This window comes from Pecten maximus, chromosome 12 (assembly GCF_902652985.1).
Source record: "Pecten maximus chromosome 12, xPecMax1.1, whole genome shotgun sequence".
Classification (NCBI taxonomy): domain Eukaryota; kingdom Metazoa; phylum Mollusca; class Bivalvia; order Pectinida; family Pectinidae; genus Pecten; species Pecten maximus.
In genome coordinates, this window is record NC_047026.1 from 24760736 (window position 1) to 24781610 (window position 20875).

The 20875-nt window shown below is 38.5% G+C and overlaps 1 protein-coding gene across 1 annotated transcript; it reads left to right on the plus strand.

The window, feature by feature from the left end:
* Positions 1–310: 310 nt before the first annotated feature.
* On the plus strand, positions 311–19518 carry LOC117338950 (microfibril-associated glycoprotein 4-like). Its single transcript, XM_033900314.1, has 6 exons — positions 311–442; positions 2248–2314; positions 4106–4227; positions 7433–7529; positions 8601–8765; positions 18549–19518. The coding sequence occupies exons 1-6, from the start codon at positions 311–313 to the stop codon at positions 18794–18796; spliced, it is 831 nt and encodes a 276-aa protein (XP_033756205.1). The 3' UTR covers positions 18797–19518.
* The last annotated feature ends 1357 nt before the right edge of the window (positions 19519–20875 follow it).

A 20875-nucleotide genomic window follows, 5' to 3' on the forward strand; every position in this document is an offset into this window, starting at 1 on the left:
CAAACTACCTTTCTTTGTATTCTTTAAGGACATCTATTGTGACAGCTACCCACACACTGGCATCTCCCAAGGTTGTACCTGGAGTCTGGAGTTTCAATGACAACCGCATCAATGGTTTCAAAATATAACAATACATGTATTGGTAATAGTTTATATTATTTCACATATCTTAAGACTGATTGCCATCAAGTGAAAAAATATAATATGTAGTTATTATGTTTTGCTGTGCAGTATTGAAATATTTTAAAAAATAGATAATTTTGGACGTTGGTTTAATTTCCACCCAGCAGCGAGGGTTACCGGAAGTTAAATGTTCAGATTTAGAAAGAATTCATTGTTGAACTTGTACCTGGAGAAAGAGAATGAAACAGAGCACATCCTTGTTAATCATGATCCTCAAGAGGCGTTCAGCCTTGGATTTATCATGAGACTGTGTAGCAAGGTGGGCTTCATAAGCATTGAACGTTCTGATGAAGGCTGCAATTCCCCTGGAGAGATGTGCCAACCATCGTGTTCCTGTGACTTTACATGGCATTACACCACCAAACAATGCAATTGCATTCTTCAGACCACTCTTGTTTTTTATATTGCTTGGTGTAATAATAATATAAGCCAATCAACAATGTCATTGTTTTGTCATAGAGTGCATTCTTCTTCATAGCATCCCTTAAGGACAGCTCAAGGCGATGGGCGAAGCAATTTATGTTGATGATTTCTGGATTAACATCCTGTTTCAGTAAAGCTACCACTCCAGATTTGTGCCCTGTCATATTGGAAGCTCCATCTGAACCCATTCCAACAAGCTGATCTGAAGTCAAAGATTTGAATTAAGATTAACTGTCTTACGAATGAAAGAAACCATTTAATCTTACGTCAGATAATCAGACTGTTACAACATCTCTCGGAAACCTAAGCTCTGCAACAGGTAGTGGTTGTAATCAAAATTTAAATTGAGTAAATGAAATTATTCTTATGTTGAGAATATTTATTTGAATGTTTGTCATGCTAATTATCTGTAATTCATAAATATTTGGATAACCATGAATTGAATGGCGTGTCAAATGGAACCTATATTAGATTATGTAATTCAATAGCATGATCATCATGATACATGTAGATATCAGATAAATTAACAAATTAAAACCATAATATTGAAAGTCTTAAGATTTCAAACGTTTAATAAAAATAATTAAATAAAATACCTTTGTCGTCATCATGATCATCAAGCATTTTGACGAGGAAATCCTTTAGATATTGGGAACGGGTTGATGTTGGGCTGTCAATGCCTAAACACCGCTCGACCACTTGTCCTATTAACATCTAAGGTCCTTGCACCGAACACCTGATATATACAGCTTCCTGTTCATCCCAAGATATGTCCGTGGACCCATCCATCATAAAAGAGAAGAAATGACAGTTTCTCAGGAGATCCTTTGTGGTGTTTTTCTCGACAATAGCTATTGATTTAGAAAATGTCAACACTGACTTTTCGTTTACAAAGGTGTCTCCAATGTCAAGAATTTGTTTTGCAAACTGTATGAATCCGCTAAAGTTTGCAAAAAAAAAAAAAATCTTTTCATACCCCGATGAAAATAAAAAAAATCAACCTCAATGCTTATAATTAATTTCAGTTAATTGTCTTTTTCTAATTCAAAACATGTTTTATGTACAATTTTACGGGTTTTATTTGGGATTCTTTTTCTCAAATCAATACGCAACGTCAATTGTATTGTGACGTCACATTTTTCGCGCCATTCTCGGAATTTCTTTCATAGAAGAATCACATTTTAGTATTTACCATGAAAACAAAGAAAAATTAATTATTTGAACTTTAATCCAGCATTTATTATAATTTCATTTAGGGCATATGCGGATGGCCTTAGAAATCGACAAGCCGTCAAACAATTTCGTTTTAATGCGCAACGAGGGCTTGTCGTTGCTTCTTTACTCATTTTTCATTGTAATATGCAACCTGATACCCCATCATGATATCTGTGAATTGAAAGTGTGTTTACATTACATAGCTGTGAAAAACAAAACAAAACATATCGTTCAATATTAATCTTAGGATTTATTGATGTAGAATCAATATATATATATCACAGAGGTCTGCGCTGGTTAGTATTGATAGGAAAAAATAGATTAGCCCCTACTCTTACTACATGGACTTTCCTGAAGAGCAGCAAGAGCTGTGAAAGCGCTAGAAAGTTTGTTTATATATATACCATTGAAACGATCTTTTTTAAGAACGCCGAGGTGGCGCAGCGCTATAAGCTGTGGATATTTCTGGCTAAGCGATTGGGTGCCGTAGATCGTGAGTTCGAGGCCTGGTCAGGGCACGAGTCATACAGTTGTCTTCGTTATATACATGTATATATATATTTCTTGTGATTTCGACTTCAAATTCAAAATTCCAGCAGATACATATTGGGAAATATATTCCAGTGATTAGTATTTCAAATGTATGATTTCTTCTCAATATAACATGTCCATTCTGATCTCCCAATTTCACTTGGCAAACACCAATCAAAATGAACTTTTCGTAGGCTTCCATTCTTTTAATAATTTCGAGAATGTGAAACAGATATATCAACCTCACCAACTGATCATGATTGTCTTTTTAGTTATTTGTTGTAAATAATCAATTGTTATGTATATATCATCTCATTTTCGTCCTGTATATTGTGAGAGTGACGAAGTACAGATTTGGAATTAATTAGGTTTTTAGGTAATACTGTTTTATCTGAAAACAAACCAAACAAATCCATCTCCAGTATCCTGGCTGGTACATGTCTGTCAACCCTGGGGCAGAGTAAGGGAAGAGTTTAAGTCACTAGAGGTCAATTTAAACAGCTCTAGCGTGATTAAGATCCAGAGTAATCTGGCAGTTGATTTAGTAAATTTTAGATTAATAGGTTTTCAGGTGGCTTGAGAGTGGGAGACAATGACGTTTTGGTCAGCTGGTGTTTCTATGTTAAGGGGTACATACATGTTATGGAGTCTCTGATTTGGTGACCATATAGTACGAAGTTTTGTATGTTTTGATGTTCTGATGTTCTGATTAGGACTTGTTGATGTGCGCACTCCGGTGAATGTTGATATGTACTAAATGTCTGTAAATAGTGTATTAACACTTGTTTGTGGTTTGAACCCCGTCACAATATTTTGATGCAAACCTTCATATTTCATATATTGCCATTTAACAACCATGACTATCTGGTTTCGACAGATTATACTTTACATTCTTGCATGATATCTGTTGATTTGCACATTTAACTGATATTCCCCTTGACAACAATACTAGGAGTAAATAATAATTAAAGATATATATCTCCTGTTATATTTCACTCACAACTTGTAGTAAACACGTATTATCATACAAATATTGTATACAAATTATACTTTGTTATGCTCTTAGTGTGATACAATTATTCTGATGCAATCTTTATGGAATATTCGTAGTATGGAATGCATAATAAGGAAGACATAATTAAAATATCACAGAATTTTTGTCAGGCAGTATAATCAGATATTTAGCTTTCAACATGAACCCATTAGCCCACTCGCCTACAGTAACCGTAATGTTTCTGGGTGAATATTATATACATAACATTGTAACAGCCGTGACTCACAAGCGTGTATTATTGACACCAGCGTGTATTATTGGAAAATAATACATGGTTTTAAACCAATCATAACTGGCGTTGCATAGCAAACATAGTAGAATTGTTAATGACAACATTAGAGTCGCGTTTATCGTAATTTCACTGATTGGTTTGTTTGGTTTGGTTTATTTTTGTTTAACGTCCTATTAACAGCTAAGGTCATTTAAGGACGGCCTCCCGTACGTGCGACATGCATGCGTGTGTTGAGTGCGTATTTCACTGAAAAAGGCCGCAATCACGTTTATGCGATATCAATATCGGTCAATCGTAATGGTTCTATAGAATTGTATAGTAGTCACCTTTTGCCATATCCATATATAATAGCCATTGTTTTGTGATTAATAAAAAATGTTAACTTGATTATAATTTCTTATTATGATGAGTTATTTTTTTTGTGATTTCAGAGGTTTGCCTATAACCTGTATTCTCTATCGTTGTAGATCCTTCCGACTGTAGCCAAGTGAACTCTGCCTATTGCTCCGGTGTCTTTAGAATTACGCCGAGTTCTGGATTAAATTATGACGTGTTCTGTGACCTCGATACAGAAAACGGATCATGGACTGTAAGTCTAGTATTAATTCAATAATGTATATCAGTCTGATGTTAAAATAAAGGCCTATGCTTCAAGCGATTTGAAAAAAAAAATTTGAAACGATGTTTCAGTTCACATTAGATATGGAACAAGCTCAAAGTTGTTCAAAATAGAAATCTTAATAAACTGCATCAAACAATGGACCAGATCAATGCAGTTTGAGAGAAGTGGATTGATGGAGTACCTCGTTTTGCATATAAAAACTTCCAAATACTTTACGTTTAAATAGCCTGATAGGGATGTATTCCTATCTCCCACGTTAACAGAATAGTATTGGTGTTAAGACATCGAGAAGACATTTGAATTATTTCACATTACCTCCGTTTTATCTTAAATGTATCAAACATACGTGTGATATTCGTGAGAATTATAAAATCTTATAAGTTGTCTTCTTTAATCATCTGGCGCTGCGGCACTTTTACAGAAGTTCAGATAATTTGTCCTGTCGCCTGTCTATCAATCTGAATTAGCACGATTTTTGGTTTGGTTTATTATTGTTTAACATCTTATCAACAGCTAAGATAATTTTAGGACAGCCTCCGATGCGTGTCAGACACCGCACCCGGTTGCATTATACAACGAGCAAACCTGTCGTCCCAATCCTGAGAGCTAAGTACCATTTTTAAAGATTATTGATATGTCTCGGCCAGAGGACAGAACCAAAAGTCTTCCACAGGGGTGAATGCTCAACTGAAGGTCAAAACAGAGGCATTGTCAAGGGAGATGTTAGGAAGAATAAAATTGTTCAAAAAGGAAAGATATGATCCCAAGTTTACGAACATGTAATGGGGGCAGCAGGTACAATACTTATTATGCCCTAACTGCTGGGCAGGAAATAACACAACAAAGACCATGCATAAGTATTATAATTGTCAAAAAGCGAGAAATTTATTACAGAAAGAAGAGTAATCTTATCCATTTCCATATAGTATCTTAAATATAGTAAATGTATGAAAAGTTGATGATTTTTTATATGACTTTGTGGATTAGGTAATTTGTAATAGTTAGGACTTGTGATAATATATGGTTCTCTGGTATTGTATTATATTTAACTAACAATTTTTGTTTTCATGTTTTTGATATAGTAACTATATAAATTGTTATAGCACAACACATACAATGTCAATTTGTAGTTATTTGGTAGTTGGTACCTAGTATCCAGACACTTGTTTTAGGCAACTGACGTGAAACGCATGTACACAATTAATGCAAATTTTGAAAATGTTTGTGTTGAGGAAAAAATATTGTTGGTTTAGAGGAAATCACAATATTGTTGCCAAGCCAGTTTGGTGACATTCGAAATATTTGTAGATATGAGGGATAATTCGACTTTGCCAATCACCACTAGGTGGTTTAAGGTATATATACTGAAACGAAAAAGAAACGCAACATGGAAAATTGTGATTAATTTTGTATTAAATATACATATCTGTATAAAAATCGCGGAAATAAACATGCACCCTGCCTAACACCCATACCAATCTTCAAAATCACCCAAGTGTGACTAGAGACCTATGCACTTCCGGCGCGGTAAAAACATCAAAAACCGTGCCTGTACAAACATATGCGTTCTGTTTTCATTCAAACCAGTATCAATTCATCACTAACATTGAGCCACATCATCGCCAATACTTTTGCAAACAATAATTCCTTTTACAATTATGCCACGGTTATCAAAGGTTGATAGAGGACGTGCTATAGCGATGCTTCTGGCAGGGAACACGCAACTTCACGTCGCTCGACAATTCAGAGTTCACAAATCGACTATTAGTCGATTAGTTTCACGTCTTAACGCAACAGGAAGAGTCGATGACCAGCCGAGATCAGGACGTCCACGCGTAACGTCGCGACGTCAAGACCGGGTTCTTAGGTTGGCACACCTGCGTAACAGGAGATTAACGGCCGCTGAAACGGCAAGGAATACGATTGGTAATCATAACCGTCGAATTCATCCCCAAACAGTGATCAACAGACTGCGTGAGGCTAATTTGCGTGCAAGGCGACAGTACGTTGGTTTACCACTAACACCGCAACGTCGAGCACGTCGTATGCAATGGGCAACGGCACATATGCCCAGACGTTTTCCTATGAGACGTTGGAGGTCTATGCTCTTCACCGATGAATCTCGATTCACGTTATTTCGAGCAGATGGCCGTCAACGTGTGTACCGGCGTCGAGGCGAACGTTTTGCTGACGCCTGTGTTTTGGAACACGACCGATTTGGGGGTGGATCAGTTATGGTTTGGGCGGGAATCTCCCATGGTTTGAAGACGCCTTTGGTGATAGTCAATGGGAATTTAACGGCCGTACGCTATCGGGATGAGATCCTTAGGCCCCATGTTGTGCCGTTTGTTAGGCAGCATCATCTAACCTTTCAGCAAGATAACGCGAGACCACACGTTGCAAGAGTCTGTAGAGACTTTCTTGCGACACAGAACATTGTTCCTATAGATTGGCCTCCATATAGCCCCGACCTGTCCCCAATCGAGCATTTGTGGGATGAATTAGACAGAAGAATTCGAAATCGCCGTAACCCCCCAAATACCCTCCCTCAGTTAGCAAATGCACTCGTCCAAGAATGGAATAACATTCCAATACGGAAAGTCAATGCCCTGATGAACTCAATGCAACAAAGAATTAGAGATGTGATAACTGTTCGAGGAGGACACACACGATATTAGGGCACGGTTTCAAAACTGCTGCCATTTCAACTTGGATTCACGTAGGGTACTACCAATCATGACCTTCTAGCAAAGTGACCTGTTCTTAAAAATCTCTAAACATTTAAAGGATGTTACATCAATATTCAATATTAACTATTACATATGAAATTTAAACATAATGCTCACAAGTATTATTTTATTAAACCTACAATTTGAAGTTGCGTTTCTTTTTCGTTTCAGTATATAAAAGATGGGCGACTACACAAATGACCATTTATGATACAAACATTTGAGTTACATCTCCATTTTAGAGGATAATCCAACTAGACGAATTCTAAACACTTTACAAAAAAAAAGTGTCAGAATTAATCGTTCTATTCAGCAAAGTTCCCAAACAAAATTAATGGTCTTGGAGATACCACGGTTATAGCAAAATTCATCTTGCATGTGCGAATAGTGTAACACGTGCACGATGATGGAAGACCAAGACTTCATAAAAACTAATGTTTCAGGTATTTCAAAACAGACAGGACGGTGAGGTGGATTTCTACAGAAATTGGGCGGACTACCAAAAAGGCTTCGGAGACTTGAACGGAAATTTTTGGGCGGGTATGTAACATCTTTTGGCAGACGACCGTTCTAATATATATCATAGTAGCCAGAAATAAACACGTTCATCACACGAAAGTTTAACAATGATGCAAGAAAATTAGAAATACAGTATATAAATACATATTTTTCCAGATGAATGTTCAAATTTGGTTTTCTTGAATTTCATTCTAACATGTATACTTTATTATTTACACTGCTATGTAACGAGCTTATTAATTTGTCCTCCCACCGTAGCTGAAGGAGGGGGAATACTAGAATCAGCTTGTCTGTCCGTAGAAAAATTTGTCCGGACAACTTCTTAACCGGTGATCCTATTCCAATGAATGTTCATACAAGTATAAAGGACTTTGTGTAGTGGTGCATGCATTTTTCCTCAAAATTATGGTCCATATGGTAACTGGTCACTATAAACAGGTTTGCTGATAAAGAGGTATACCTCCTCAGTCGTTTGGCCGATTTTATTTGTCTCTGGTCAAATATTGTCAGTAAACAGCATAATATTTGACATAAAAGTTATTTCCTGAACTATCACCATGGCAACAAAATGTGGGCCCCTGATTAGTCAAAATTTTTGTAATGTCCGATTATGACCAATTTTGGGAAAAAAATGGGTATTAATATATGCCAAAAGGTTGTCGTGCAATGACAACCATGCCTAAGCAAATGGTGGCCTCTGATTGGTCGGAATTAAGGTATTGTCAGATTTCGAAAACATTTGGTACAACGGGTTATTAGGGGATGACGAACATTACTGCAGAGGTTTTGTTGCCAGAAAAGAGTTTAATTAAAGAGTTTGAATTTAGATATACATACGCAAACAAAATTAATTCTAAATTTTCAAAAACTCAAAATAAGTGCCAGAACTAGAAAACTGCATTTTGCAAAAAAACGGATATTGATATTGAATGACATTCGGTTAAACATTGCAGGTAGTTGTAACAAACTGACATGCAATATCATGTCAAGTAAGTCCCAATTTGTTACAAAATAGTTGTAACAAATTGAAACGTAACGAATTTGTAATCGACGCTGCTACTCTGTTATGTATCATTCTCCATATTTCGATAGGGCTGGATATAATCCATCAACTCACCCTCAAGGATTCCGTCCTGCTGATAGAGTTGGTCTCATGGTCTGGCGTTGTTGCTTATGCCCGGTATTCGGAATTCAGCATCGCAAGCGAGTCAAGTGGGTACCAGCTCTCTGTTGCAGGATTTTCAGGAAACGTTACATGTGAGTTTTAATGGCACCGTTCTTAACATTGTTTTTATTTAAGGAATATCATTGCTTCAATACAAACATTTCGATGCCCTGCAAGTAGGGCGTAAGAATTGTACCTGCTGCCCCAATTGCATGATCGTAAGAGGCGACTAAATTTGGGATCTTATCTTTTCTATTCTTTCAGGACAACTTTCTTCCTTATGTCTCACTTGCCATTGCCTCACTTTTGGCCTTTGGTTGGGCGTTCGCCCTTGTGAGGAAGGCTGTGGGGTCTGTCCCCTGGTCGGGAAATACCACAGTCTTTAAAAACAGTAGTTGCTACACCTGCTTAGCCCTCAGCATATTAGGAGTGGGACGACTGTTTGGCCCGTTGTTTTCAGTGAGGTAGCACTATAAATTGGCCTATCACAAGGAGACTTAACCCGAACAAACCGCAGCCTCATAAAACACACATTCGCACACACTACACACATGCATATGAGCAGATTCCTTCTGCATATGAGCAGATTCCTTCAATTTTTGTTACATCTCACCACCTTTGAATTAAAAAAAATAAACTTAGAATCAACTTTAATCTAATCATTTAAAACAAACATTTGTGCATGGCTACGCGTGGTTTTGACAATAAAAACATATCATTGATACCGTTTAGTAGAGAAAAGGGTGTTTTTCTGTTCATACATCCATGATGTAACTGGACATCTATCAAATCAAGAAGTCTGTATTCTAGAAGAAATCAATGCTATACTACAAAATTAGAAAACTATTTCATTTTGATGCGACATATTTCATCCTCTTATTGTGCAAGTATAATGCTACAATGCTTTGTAATCAGGAAATTGTATGAAAATATTTACAGATGTAACGAGACACCACTGCAGTCATAGAAACTTCAATTTCTTCAGTTTGAATTAAGCGATTTACATTTTATAATTTTTTTTTATAATGTAAAAAAACACAAATTATTTCAATAATGCTTATCTTAAAGATTGATTAATAGGAGATGGTTTATGGAGTGTCTTCCTCATTTGTGTCTTCTGTTACATCTTTTCATCAATGAAATTCATGCATGTAAATATATTTTCATATCCAGTCAAATAAACAACACAAAATCAAATTATATCATGAAAATAACAATCAAACTTTATTTTTAGTTTATTCAAAAGAGTAGAAATATGCAACAACATTTATGAGGACAAATTATAAACAATTTGATTTGTCATATGTGTGATAGGTGGCAGAAACAACAAACGCTTTGCTTCTCTCTATATGTTTATTAATTGGACAGGAGCGTCGCCACATGTATATTAGGAGATAGAAAAAAGAACCTGGAAGACAAAAGCCACTATCTAGAATGTTACCAAGTTACATGTAACTGACAGTCTGTAAACTAGCATGACAAATAGTCGCGTAAAATAGTTATTAAACATTTGTCCGCGTAATATTAAGCAATTACAGATATTTATCTATTACATACCTTTAACTAGCGTGGTGACACGTAGTCAGGATAATGTAAGTCAGTACAGTTCTTGTAATGTCGATGTGGTCCCGTAGAACTTGTCTGTCGATCCCATGGCTAGTGCGCCGCTCCCCCAAACACTCCACCAAAATATACCCGCAAACACGCCCCTTTTACACGTTCACACTTGCATGCACTTCACACTCTGACATACCTGGACACAACCGGACAAACAGGTTACCGATAAATATAGACACAACATTACATGACCACTGGACGCACATGGACACTATAAATAGACACACAGGTAAACAGAGAACACTCTCTGTAACCGGTAACGCATATAAATAACTTGACAATACAATGAGATGACGATTGACACCACGACATACTCCCCCTGTTTAAAAATGTCGTCCCGACATCCTTAATATATAATTTCCTAGTAAAAAGAAAATCGAGAATCAATAACCTCCAACTTGTTTCAACAAATTGGTATAAACTTATAATTAGTGCCTACAAGTAAAATTACATTTCAATAACTTGTACCTGCAACAATATGACAGTACATTATTTAGATCATATCAAAAAAAAAAAAAAAAATGTTCCTGGAAGAAAACATCCAAAATTAGTATGACTTACATGTTATTCAGACTTTCACCTCTCATGCTGAGAAGCATCAGTGATTTTCGCCTGGTGTCCAACCTGAAATCAAAACAAACATTTCAGTTATTAAACAGACAACTAAAAATTAGAAAATTAGAAATTGTCATATACATTCTAACACAAAACCCAGTCATCCTCAACCACTTGGCTCATCTGCCATTCCCCAAAATGGTTTGGAGGTTTTCGCACTCTAGTAGAGCGCCTTGGGCTCTGTTCCCTAACCGCCGATTCATATCTTACAGGACTCGCCTGCGTTTCTTCAAATTGATCTGTTTCTACTCTGTGACTAGTCCCTTCACTGTCCCTATACCGACTAGTGGAAAGACTTTGAGAACCACTGTTCTCTACACTGACATGTGAATAAGAATTATCACACAAATTTGTAGGTATCCTGATACCTTGTCGAAAAGTTCCGGCCTATCACAAGGAGACCCTGATACCTTGTCGAAAAGTTCCGGCCTATCACAAGGAGACTTAACACGAATATACCGCAGCCTTCCAAAACACACATACGCACTCACCACAAACATGCATATCGCACGCACGGGAGGCCGTCCTTAAATGACCTTAGCTGTTAATAGGACGTTAAACAAAATAAACCAAACCAAACCAATGATACCTTGTCGAGATGTCCTTGGCACATAACATTTCCTCCTCCCGAGCTCGAACTTGAATCAGACATGCTATCGTCCCGCAATGCTGCCCTATCAGAGACTTTACGCCGTCCTAAGCCCTTAATAGGACGTTAAACAAAAAAAAACAAAAAACCAAACCAAACCATTTCGTCCCAAATATGGTGACAGCATGTTTCGATGAACAGTTCGAACTCTACCTGACCGTCCACTGTGCTCCAACTTGACTATACACAGGTGTATCCTTGTGCGGTTTGGACAATATCCTATATGGAAATTTCTCCCACTTGTCAGCAAGTTTTGATTTACCCTTAAGGTTTACATTCCTCACTAAAACCCTATCCCTGGCTTGAGAACAGAATCTCTAACCCGGAGGTCATAATGAGACTTATAGAACTTACCTGATTTCTGTGCATGTTTCTCTGCAGTTCTGTATGCAAATTGAAGTCTTGATTTTAACTTACTGACATACTCTGTCTTTGGTTGAAATTGAGAAAATTCTTTCTCGTGTAGCCCAAAATATGCATCCCCAACAAGCCTGGGATGTCGCCCTGAACAACACGTAAAATGGGGAGAAACCTGTACTGACATGCGTTGCTGCATTGTACGCATGAACCATAGCGGACACATCTGCTTTCCAGTTCTGTTTCCTTTTCCTCTAATGTACCAAGCATCTTTAACAAAGTCTGGTTGAAACGTCCTGTCATGCCATTTCCTTGAGGATGGAAAGGCGTCGTACGATACTTTTTCATGCCAGCTATTTTACATAACTCCTGAATGACTTTAGACTCGAAATTTCTACCTTGATCACTGTGTAATCTAGCTGGGAACCCATAGTGAACTATGAAATTGTCAAACAAAACTCTGGCTACTGTAGTAGCAAGCTGATTTCGGGTAGGGATAGCCTGTACATAGCGTGTATAATGATCAGTGATCACCAATACATGCTCATACCCACCTTTGTTACGTTCCATCGACAAAAAATCAAGACACACTAACTCCATCGGCTCTGATGACTGTATACAGACCATTTCAGCTTTTTTGGTTACAGCAGTTTTCCCGCCGAATCAGCGATCACAAGTTCTCACCCTTTCACCGACATCCTCCTCCATACCACACCAGAACAATCTAGGTTTGAGAAGTGACAGTCTCCTGTCACGACCTTGGTGACCTTGATCATCATGATATGCACACATGACTTTTGACCTCCATTTCTGCGGGACATCTATTCGCCACACCTGTACACCATCAAGAAGTAGCCTATGGACTAACATCCCATGCCTGACCTCTAAACGATCCCAATTATTCAATAGTTTCCTCACTGACACAGGCTCTCGAGACAATTTCTTACCAGACATTATAGTACCAAGGTGGATAAGTTCAACAACATGTCTAATTTTTTAGTCTTTCTGCTGCTCATCAAGCCAGTCAACTTGAGTAAATCTCTCACCTGACACCACCTCATCCTGCTCAGCTCCTGGTGACCGCATCGAGTTACTTACAACCAAAGTCTCAGCAAACGGTAACTCACTTCTACCCATGGCTGCAGCCATACACACAGCTCGAACTACTTCTGGAAAAATACATTAATCTTCTTGACCTGGCTTGCGAGATAAACCATCTGCATCCCTGTTGCTCTTGCTTGCCAGAGCGGTAGACAAGCTTAAATGAATAATTAGCTAACTCTGCCGCCCACCGATGTCCTGTGGCATGTAACCTGGCAGAAGTGGTGACATAAATAATCGGATTATTATCCGAACATACCTCAAACTGTTTTTGTCCATACAGATAATCCTTAAACTTGTCTGTTATGGCCCATTTCAGACAGAGAAATTATAGTTTGTGGGCTGGATAGAGTTTCTCACTTGGTTTTAGACCTCGACTAGCATACGCTATAACTCTGTCTTTACCATCTTGCTCTTGGTACAGTACTGCACCTAACCCTTTCAATGAGGCATCCGTGTTCAACTTAAATGGTTGAGAGTAATTGGCGTACGCCAAAACTGATGGACTTATTAGTTCCTCCTTGAGTAACTCGAATGCCTTCTGACAATCATCAGACCAGACAAATGGGGTTCTGGGGTTTCTAGACTTACTTTTAACCGTGAGATGACCCACCAGCAAATCATTCAAAGGACGAGCTATAGCAGCATACACTTTCACAAATTTGCAGTAATATCCTGTGAAGCGTGAACACGTTCTCACTTCCTTGACTGACTGACATGGTTTCCAGGATTTCAAAGTTTCAATTTTTTTCTCCTCATCAGCAGCTATGCCTTGCTCACTCACATTATGACCAAGATATTTCACCTCACTTTTGAAAAATTCACACTTGGTGGGATTCAGCTTCAGACCATCTGCCTAAAGTTTTTCGAACACTGCTTCAAGTCTCTCTAACTGCTGCTCAAAACTCTCTGAAAACACTAACACATCACCCAAAAATATCAGACACTCACTTAAACACATGTCCCCCATACAGCGTTCCATCAACCTTTGAAAAGTTGAAGGGGCATTACATAATCCAAAGGGTAACCTACGAAACTGGTAAAAACCTAATGGACCAGCTGTAAAGCAGTTTTACCCTTGTCCTGCTCTTCCATCATAACCTGGTAATAACCAGACATTAAGTCCAACTTCGAAAAGAACTTCGATCCTACTAGAGTGTGTATCTTCAACTCTAGGCAAAGTATATTGATCCTTGATGGTTTTAGAGTTAAGGGTCCGGTAATCTATACATAATCTCAACTGACCATTTTTCTTTCTTACCCAAAACAACATTAGAAGCATAAGGAGACATTGAGTCCTCAATAACCCTAGTCTTTCAACTCCCTGAGATGCTGCCTCACTTCTTCATACATGGCAGGTGGAATTTTCCTGTATGGAAGTCTGAAAGGTTTATCATCATGTAACCTAATGGTATGCTTCACTAACCCAGTGCAACCTATATCCATCTGACTGGTAGAAAATAAGGAACTTCAGCTACCTAAAACATGTTGTACTCTCAACATTCGATCCTCAGTAAGGTTCTCAGACTTCAATTGCACACCTAGAGCCTCTAAATCCAACTGCTCATCACTAGATTTGTCCTCATCATTGACTATCTGTGAGTTGACTGATAAGTCCTTCCCATTCACCCCAGGTTTCCAATGATCTATGACCTTGACCTCACTAAGGGTGGGTACCAAGTTCCGCTCCAGGCGGTATGTGTATGGGATAGGCCAACAAGTTACATATTCTTACCGGAACTCTAGCTGTTGTACCTGGATTCAACTTAACCACCCTTGGGCAAATGACAACACCCTTAGGGGAATCGTTACTATTCTCTACTACAGCTGTATCCAGCTTATGAGATTGCCTCACTAAACCATGTATGGTTAGAGTCTCCCCGGGACCAACCTTAACAGCCTTAATGGTAGTCTTTACAGTCAACGAACTACTGATTTCCAAACTACTAAGTACTGTCTTCCAAACCTGACACACTCCTTCAGCCTCACACATTGCAAATAATCTCAGGACATTTGTACCTATGATTACAGTAACCTCTTGGTAATACTTTGTTTCAGGAACTACCAGCATGGGGACAGACATAGTATCCTGCTTGTTTAAACATTCTATTTCAGCCTCGAAATAGCCTAGGTATGGTAACTTGTTTCCATCAGCAAAATATACATCTATACCGAAATCATCCAAAGATCTCAACTGTAAATCTCCCGATGGAGACTTAAAGAATTTGTCACTACATGTAGTCACCATCGCTCCAGTATTCACTAAACACCTAACAGATGTACCACATATTTGTATTTCAGCTTCATTAGCCTCACCGACTAATCTGTCTGACACATTTTGGGCTCCCTGCATCACCTCCCCCTATCTGCCCAACAACAGAGGAGGTTAATCTTTTGATTGGGTCTTGTTAGGACCCTTACCTTCATCCCTTTCTTTCTTCTTGTAATTCCCAGCTCCTTTGTTTTTTTCCTTGGCTTTAGATTTAAGTCTACTGGCTAACTCAGTAACCTGCTCAACTAATAAATCTAGCTTTGAGCCAAGGTCTTTCTCCACTTGCACTGGTTGGTGTTGAGTACCTTTTTTAGGGTTGCCTCTCTTGACCTTATCAGCGTTGTTATCTCTAAATCTACAGTCCTCACCTCTTTGACCAATGAATCAAATATCTCCGCTGCATCATATCGATGTCTATTTTGGTTCTTATGTCGCTCACTACTCAGTGAAGTCTAAATCTTGGATCTGAGCATGACATCTCTAGCAGTATCCTCAATATGACCACTCTCTATGGCAGACTGTAATAAGGATTCAAGTCTACAAGCAAAAGTTACAACAGACTCACCTTCTTGTTGAGATTCAGTGTAAAATTTCTGTAATGTTGCCTCGTGTGTAGCTTCATTGCCAAATAACCCATTCAATTTCTCAATAATGAGCTCACAACTAGCATCCTCACGCAGAGTGGTCGACATTTGACGGGCTGTCCCCCGCAACGACTGGCGTACAGCAGATATGGGATAACTATCTTCCCTCATTAAGCATCTTACCTCAAACCTCCAAACATTGAACGTCACATCGCCTTTCTGGTCATCTCCACTAAAAGGGGGTATCTTAGGAGTACGAGGTAGCATCATACCTTGATGGTCTGAGATATTCAACATGGACTCCTCATTTACAGAAGATGATCTCCTAATACTAAGATTTCCTACTGGAGGTTCCTCAAGCATACTCACACTCACCTTAGCTCTACCTCGACCATATTTCCTTTGAGTACTGGTTTGTCCAGCCTTACCCAGATTTAACAGGTGTTCATATTCCTCAGTGGTCAACACTTTATACTTTTTATCATCTAATTTGCTAATTAATTCACTCAGTGTCTTTGGCTCCTTTAGGATTCCCTGATTGTCTCGGCAACTGGAAGGACTGCAAATCTTTATCCTCTCCGTCGGTCGCCATGATGGACCTTACTGTTGGGGATTTTATATCAACTACAGATACAATAACTATCTCTAGTAACCAGATCCCCAAAAATTCTAACATGAAGTAAGATACATGTATATGTAAATATGGGTCAACACATAGAAACGATAAACATAAAACATAGAAATATAGATACGACTAAACACATTTAACATGAAATATCACTTTCCCACATAAAACACACTCAATATATTCACACCGAAAAAACACCCGACACTCATTCAAAACTTTTAAATAAGTGTTAAATTCCAGCAGTAATATAATTATCACCAACTCATTATTGAATCAGAAACAGACTAACCAAAGACACAGTAAGTCCTAGACTTCGATTTTGGGATTTTCTCTGGTGTGGAAATTTCCCGATGTCGTCCTCATCTTCATCAAGTACGTGTCTCACTCCCCTGTGAGAAATACTTTGGGTTCTGTCCCCTGGCCGAGACATACCAGACTCTTTAAAAATGGTAGTTACTGCTACTGCTTAGCGCTCAGCATACAAGGAGTGGGACGACTGGTTCGCCCGTTGTCAGTATAATGTGACCGGGTGGGGTGTGCTGCTGGGTGTCTTCGGCAGTATGATTCAGTGAGGTAGCACTATAAAGCGGCAAAATTCCGGTCTATCACAAGGAGACTTAACACGAACATACCGCAGCCTTCCAAAACACATACGCACTCATCGCACGCACGGGAGGCCGTCCTTAAATGACCTTGGCTGTTAATAGGACGTTAAACAAAATAAACCAAACCAAACCAAATCAAATATGTTATTCTGTATAATCACCAATGAAGAATATCGCCATCCACAAAAAAAAAAAAATCGGTTGACCCGAGTGCCGAGATATCGCACACCGCGATTTGCACCTGTCATGCCGATTTTGGACTGACGAGATTTGACCTTACGATATTAACACTTATGTTGTATTGACCTTGAAATGCAAAAGGCTGTTGTGAATAATATCACACAAATACTGCATAAAGAGAGGCATTTCAATCAACAAATGCACATTTTTTTCGTGCTTTAGACACTTGTGAGCAAAACGCAAATTATGTCCCCATGAAACGTTGCATATTTTCCATGTTTTGTTGAAAACGACTTAACAAATTACATGTCGACAGCAAGTTCAAGGGTTTAATTTGCCATGAGTTCATCAAATTATTGCCCTACCTGCAGGGTTTGGTTTGGTTTGGTTTATTTTGTTTAACGTCCTATTAACAGCTAAGGTCATTTAAGGACGGCCTCCCGTGCGTGCGACATGCATGCGTGTGGGAACCTGCAGGGCAGATATTGGAATTGGTATATACATGTACGCTGAAATGTATTTGGCGTTCAATTATTATATAAGTTCTTATCTAGCTGTATCACTGCAGGGTGCCACTAGTATTGGAAATCATTTTGAAATTCATGACGAATCATCCCTATAAGACGATGATTGATTAATCGTCGATCATGAACAGAAAGTCATAAAGAAGTAAGATAACTCAATGGCTCGTGTCCTTACCGGGCTCACGATCTAGGCACCCAATCGCCTAGCACGAAATATTCGCAGCTTATACCACTGCGCTACATCGGCGTTCTAAACCAGTGATGGTACATGTATAAATACTTTGATCGCAATGTATATAAATACATGGATATATTGTACAATTTGTGTTACTATGTTATATATGTATTTATTCATTTTGAATTGTTTTTAATTACTTGTATTATTCAAATGTTTACTACAATTGTCTGTGAAAAGAGAATATGTGAATCATATTAGGCGACTGAAAACGACACCTATAAATGGAATCTAAGATTTTCTTCCGTATTTTCTATTAAAGGGACAAAGAAGAGACCAAAATGAATCTTCTGTCCCGATTGCAACACTTGTGGTTTCAAATCGTTAATAAAAATGATTTTAAGGTTTTTGTATTGCTTTTGTTGACTTCCGTCTCTTTTACGGTATTGTATTATCAAACCCAGCTACTTAAAGCAATAACTTAAAAGTATTTAAAAGTATGCCTATCTGTACTATATGAATATTAAAGTGACTATTAATGTTTGAATTGTATTTCATATCTTTGCAGTTGACGCAATGAGTTACCATAATGACCGCGGGTTCTCTACCTACGATAAAAACGATCGCTTTTGCGCAAGCCGAGCATTCGGCGGCTGGTGGTACAGGAACTGTTATGATTGTAATCTTAATGGTCCATACAAGAGAGATAATGGCAGTGATATTTACTCCTCGATGGTGTGGTTGAAGTTCCTCCCCAACCGGAGATATGTACCTTTGATGAAAACTAGAATGTTGGTGAAACCGTCGGATGATTAACGTTTTTTGTTCAGACCACTGCGTCCTCTCCATGTAGTGACTTAAGAGTCCGATTCTGTACGAAACAAGTGTATATCAACGAAATGACATTACCTAGAAATGGAAGGGTAACATTCCTCCCAATCGTGTTATGTGTAATCGATTCTGTAACATTTGTTTCCTACTCACGGACCTGACACATTGGGTATGATACTCTGTCTGAGAAGTGTATTTAAGTCTTACAAGAATGAAGCATTTTAGAGAAGACCAAAAAATGAATTAATCAGCATCATCATAGTTGTTTCGTCCCTATAGGACTCGTCAGTGATTTAAGGGACATCATACAGCTGATTCGTCCTACTAGACTCGTCAGTGATGTTAGGGACACCATACAGCTGATTCGTCCTTCTGGACTTCTCAGTGATGTTAGGGATACCATACAGCTGTTTCGTCCCTCAATCTAATTAAAATGTAGATGTTTATCCTCACTACGTTACATGTAACGCAGTGAAAATGACCATCTATATTTTAATTAACTGTATATGACTAGTCAGTGATGTTATGAGCCCTACTTAGTGATACCTAGGAGTCAGCGTAGATATTAAAGTACAGAAAAAAACTGGTGAAGGAGCATTTTGAAAAATATATAATTTCTGTCTCTTAGCAATGGACAGTGTTGTGATGTATAGTATAACTTCAAACCGTGAGTTATAGGTATTTTGTGTAGTTATGTGATGTCAACTAGTGAGACGTACACACCAATCAATCACTACGGTAAGTGTTAATATAAATGTTTAACTTTTACCATAAAGTACAGTTTTACTTAAGACGCGTTATCGTCCTTGTGTTTAAAGTATATTCACGGTGGGAATCACGTGGGCTGCAGTTGGTGGGTAACACGAATTCAAAATGGCGGCCGCCAGTGGGACAGAAGACAAGAGGCTAATTGGCCTTAACGGTCACCTGAGATTTGAAATATTTCAGTTAATTTAAATGACCCTTTTTGGCCCCGCCCATCAGCGCCTAGGGGTCAGTCAGGACCAACATGTGCATACCATTAAGCTGTCATCCCATGCTGATTATGTTCACAAATTTAGAATGAATTCCAATAGGGATCAAACAAATTAAAGTAAAAACTGATTTCCCTATATAAACTATAGTAAAATTTACCCCCTCCCCAGGGGCAAACTTGTGACCCCAGGGATCATGAAATTCATAGTTTTAGTAAAGCACCATAAGACCTTTCCATCTATGAAGAGTGTTTGATTCCATCATATCTGAGAGTAAAGAAGATTATTTAAAATTCAGTCAATTTGACTCTTTTTAGCCCCGCCCATCAGCCCCAGGGGGGGGGGGGGGGGGGGCAGTCAGGGCTAACATGTGCATACCATCAACCTGCCATCACAAGCTGATAGTGTTAACCAAGTTAGAATGAATTCCAATAGATATTGAAAATTCAGTCAATTTGACTCTTTTTAGCCCCGCCCATCAGCCCCAGGGGGGTCAGTCAGGGCTAACATGTGCATACCATCAACCTGCCATCACAAGCTGATAATGTTAACCATGTTAGAATGAATTCCAATAGAAATCAAACAAATAAAAGTCAAAAATGGGATTTCCCTATATAAACTATAGTAGAGTTTACCCCCTCCCCGGGGGCACACGTGAAACCCCTGGGTCATGAAATTCACAATTTTGATAAAGCACCGTAAGACCTTTCCATCTATGAAGAATATTTGATTCCATCATATCTGAGAGAAAAGAAGATTTTTGAAATTTCAGTCAATTTGACCCTTTTTAGTCCCGCCCCTCAGCCCCTGGGGGTCAGTCAGGGCCAACATGTGCATACCATTAATCTGTCAACCCATGCTGATGATGTGCACCAAATTAGATTGAATTCCATTTCAAATCCAACAAATAAAAGTCAAAAATGTGATTTCCCTATATAAACTATAGTAAAGTTAACCCCCTCCCCAGGGGCTTTGGTTTGGTTTCGTTTATTTTGTTTAACGTCCTATTAACAGCTAAGGTCATTTAAGGACGGCCTCCCGTGCGTGTGGTGTGTGCGTATGTGTGTTCCCCAGGGGCACACTTGTGACC

Excerpts from the sequence above, each read along its gene's own strand:
- LOC117338950 (XM_033900314.1), top strand. The coding sequence starts at position 311 with ATGTTCAGATTTAGAAAGAATTCATTGTTGAACTTGTACCTGGAGAAA. Across the intron at positions 443-2,247 it reads TCATGAGACTGTGTAGCAAG|AACGCCGAGGTGGCGCAGCG; the intron begins GTGGGCTTCATA and ends ATCTTTTTTAAG. Across the intron at positions 8,766-18,548 it reads ATTTTCAGGAAACGTTACAT|TTGACGCAATGAGTTACCAT; the intron begins GTGAGTTTTAAT and ends ATATCTTTGCAG.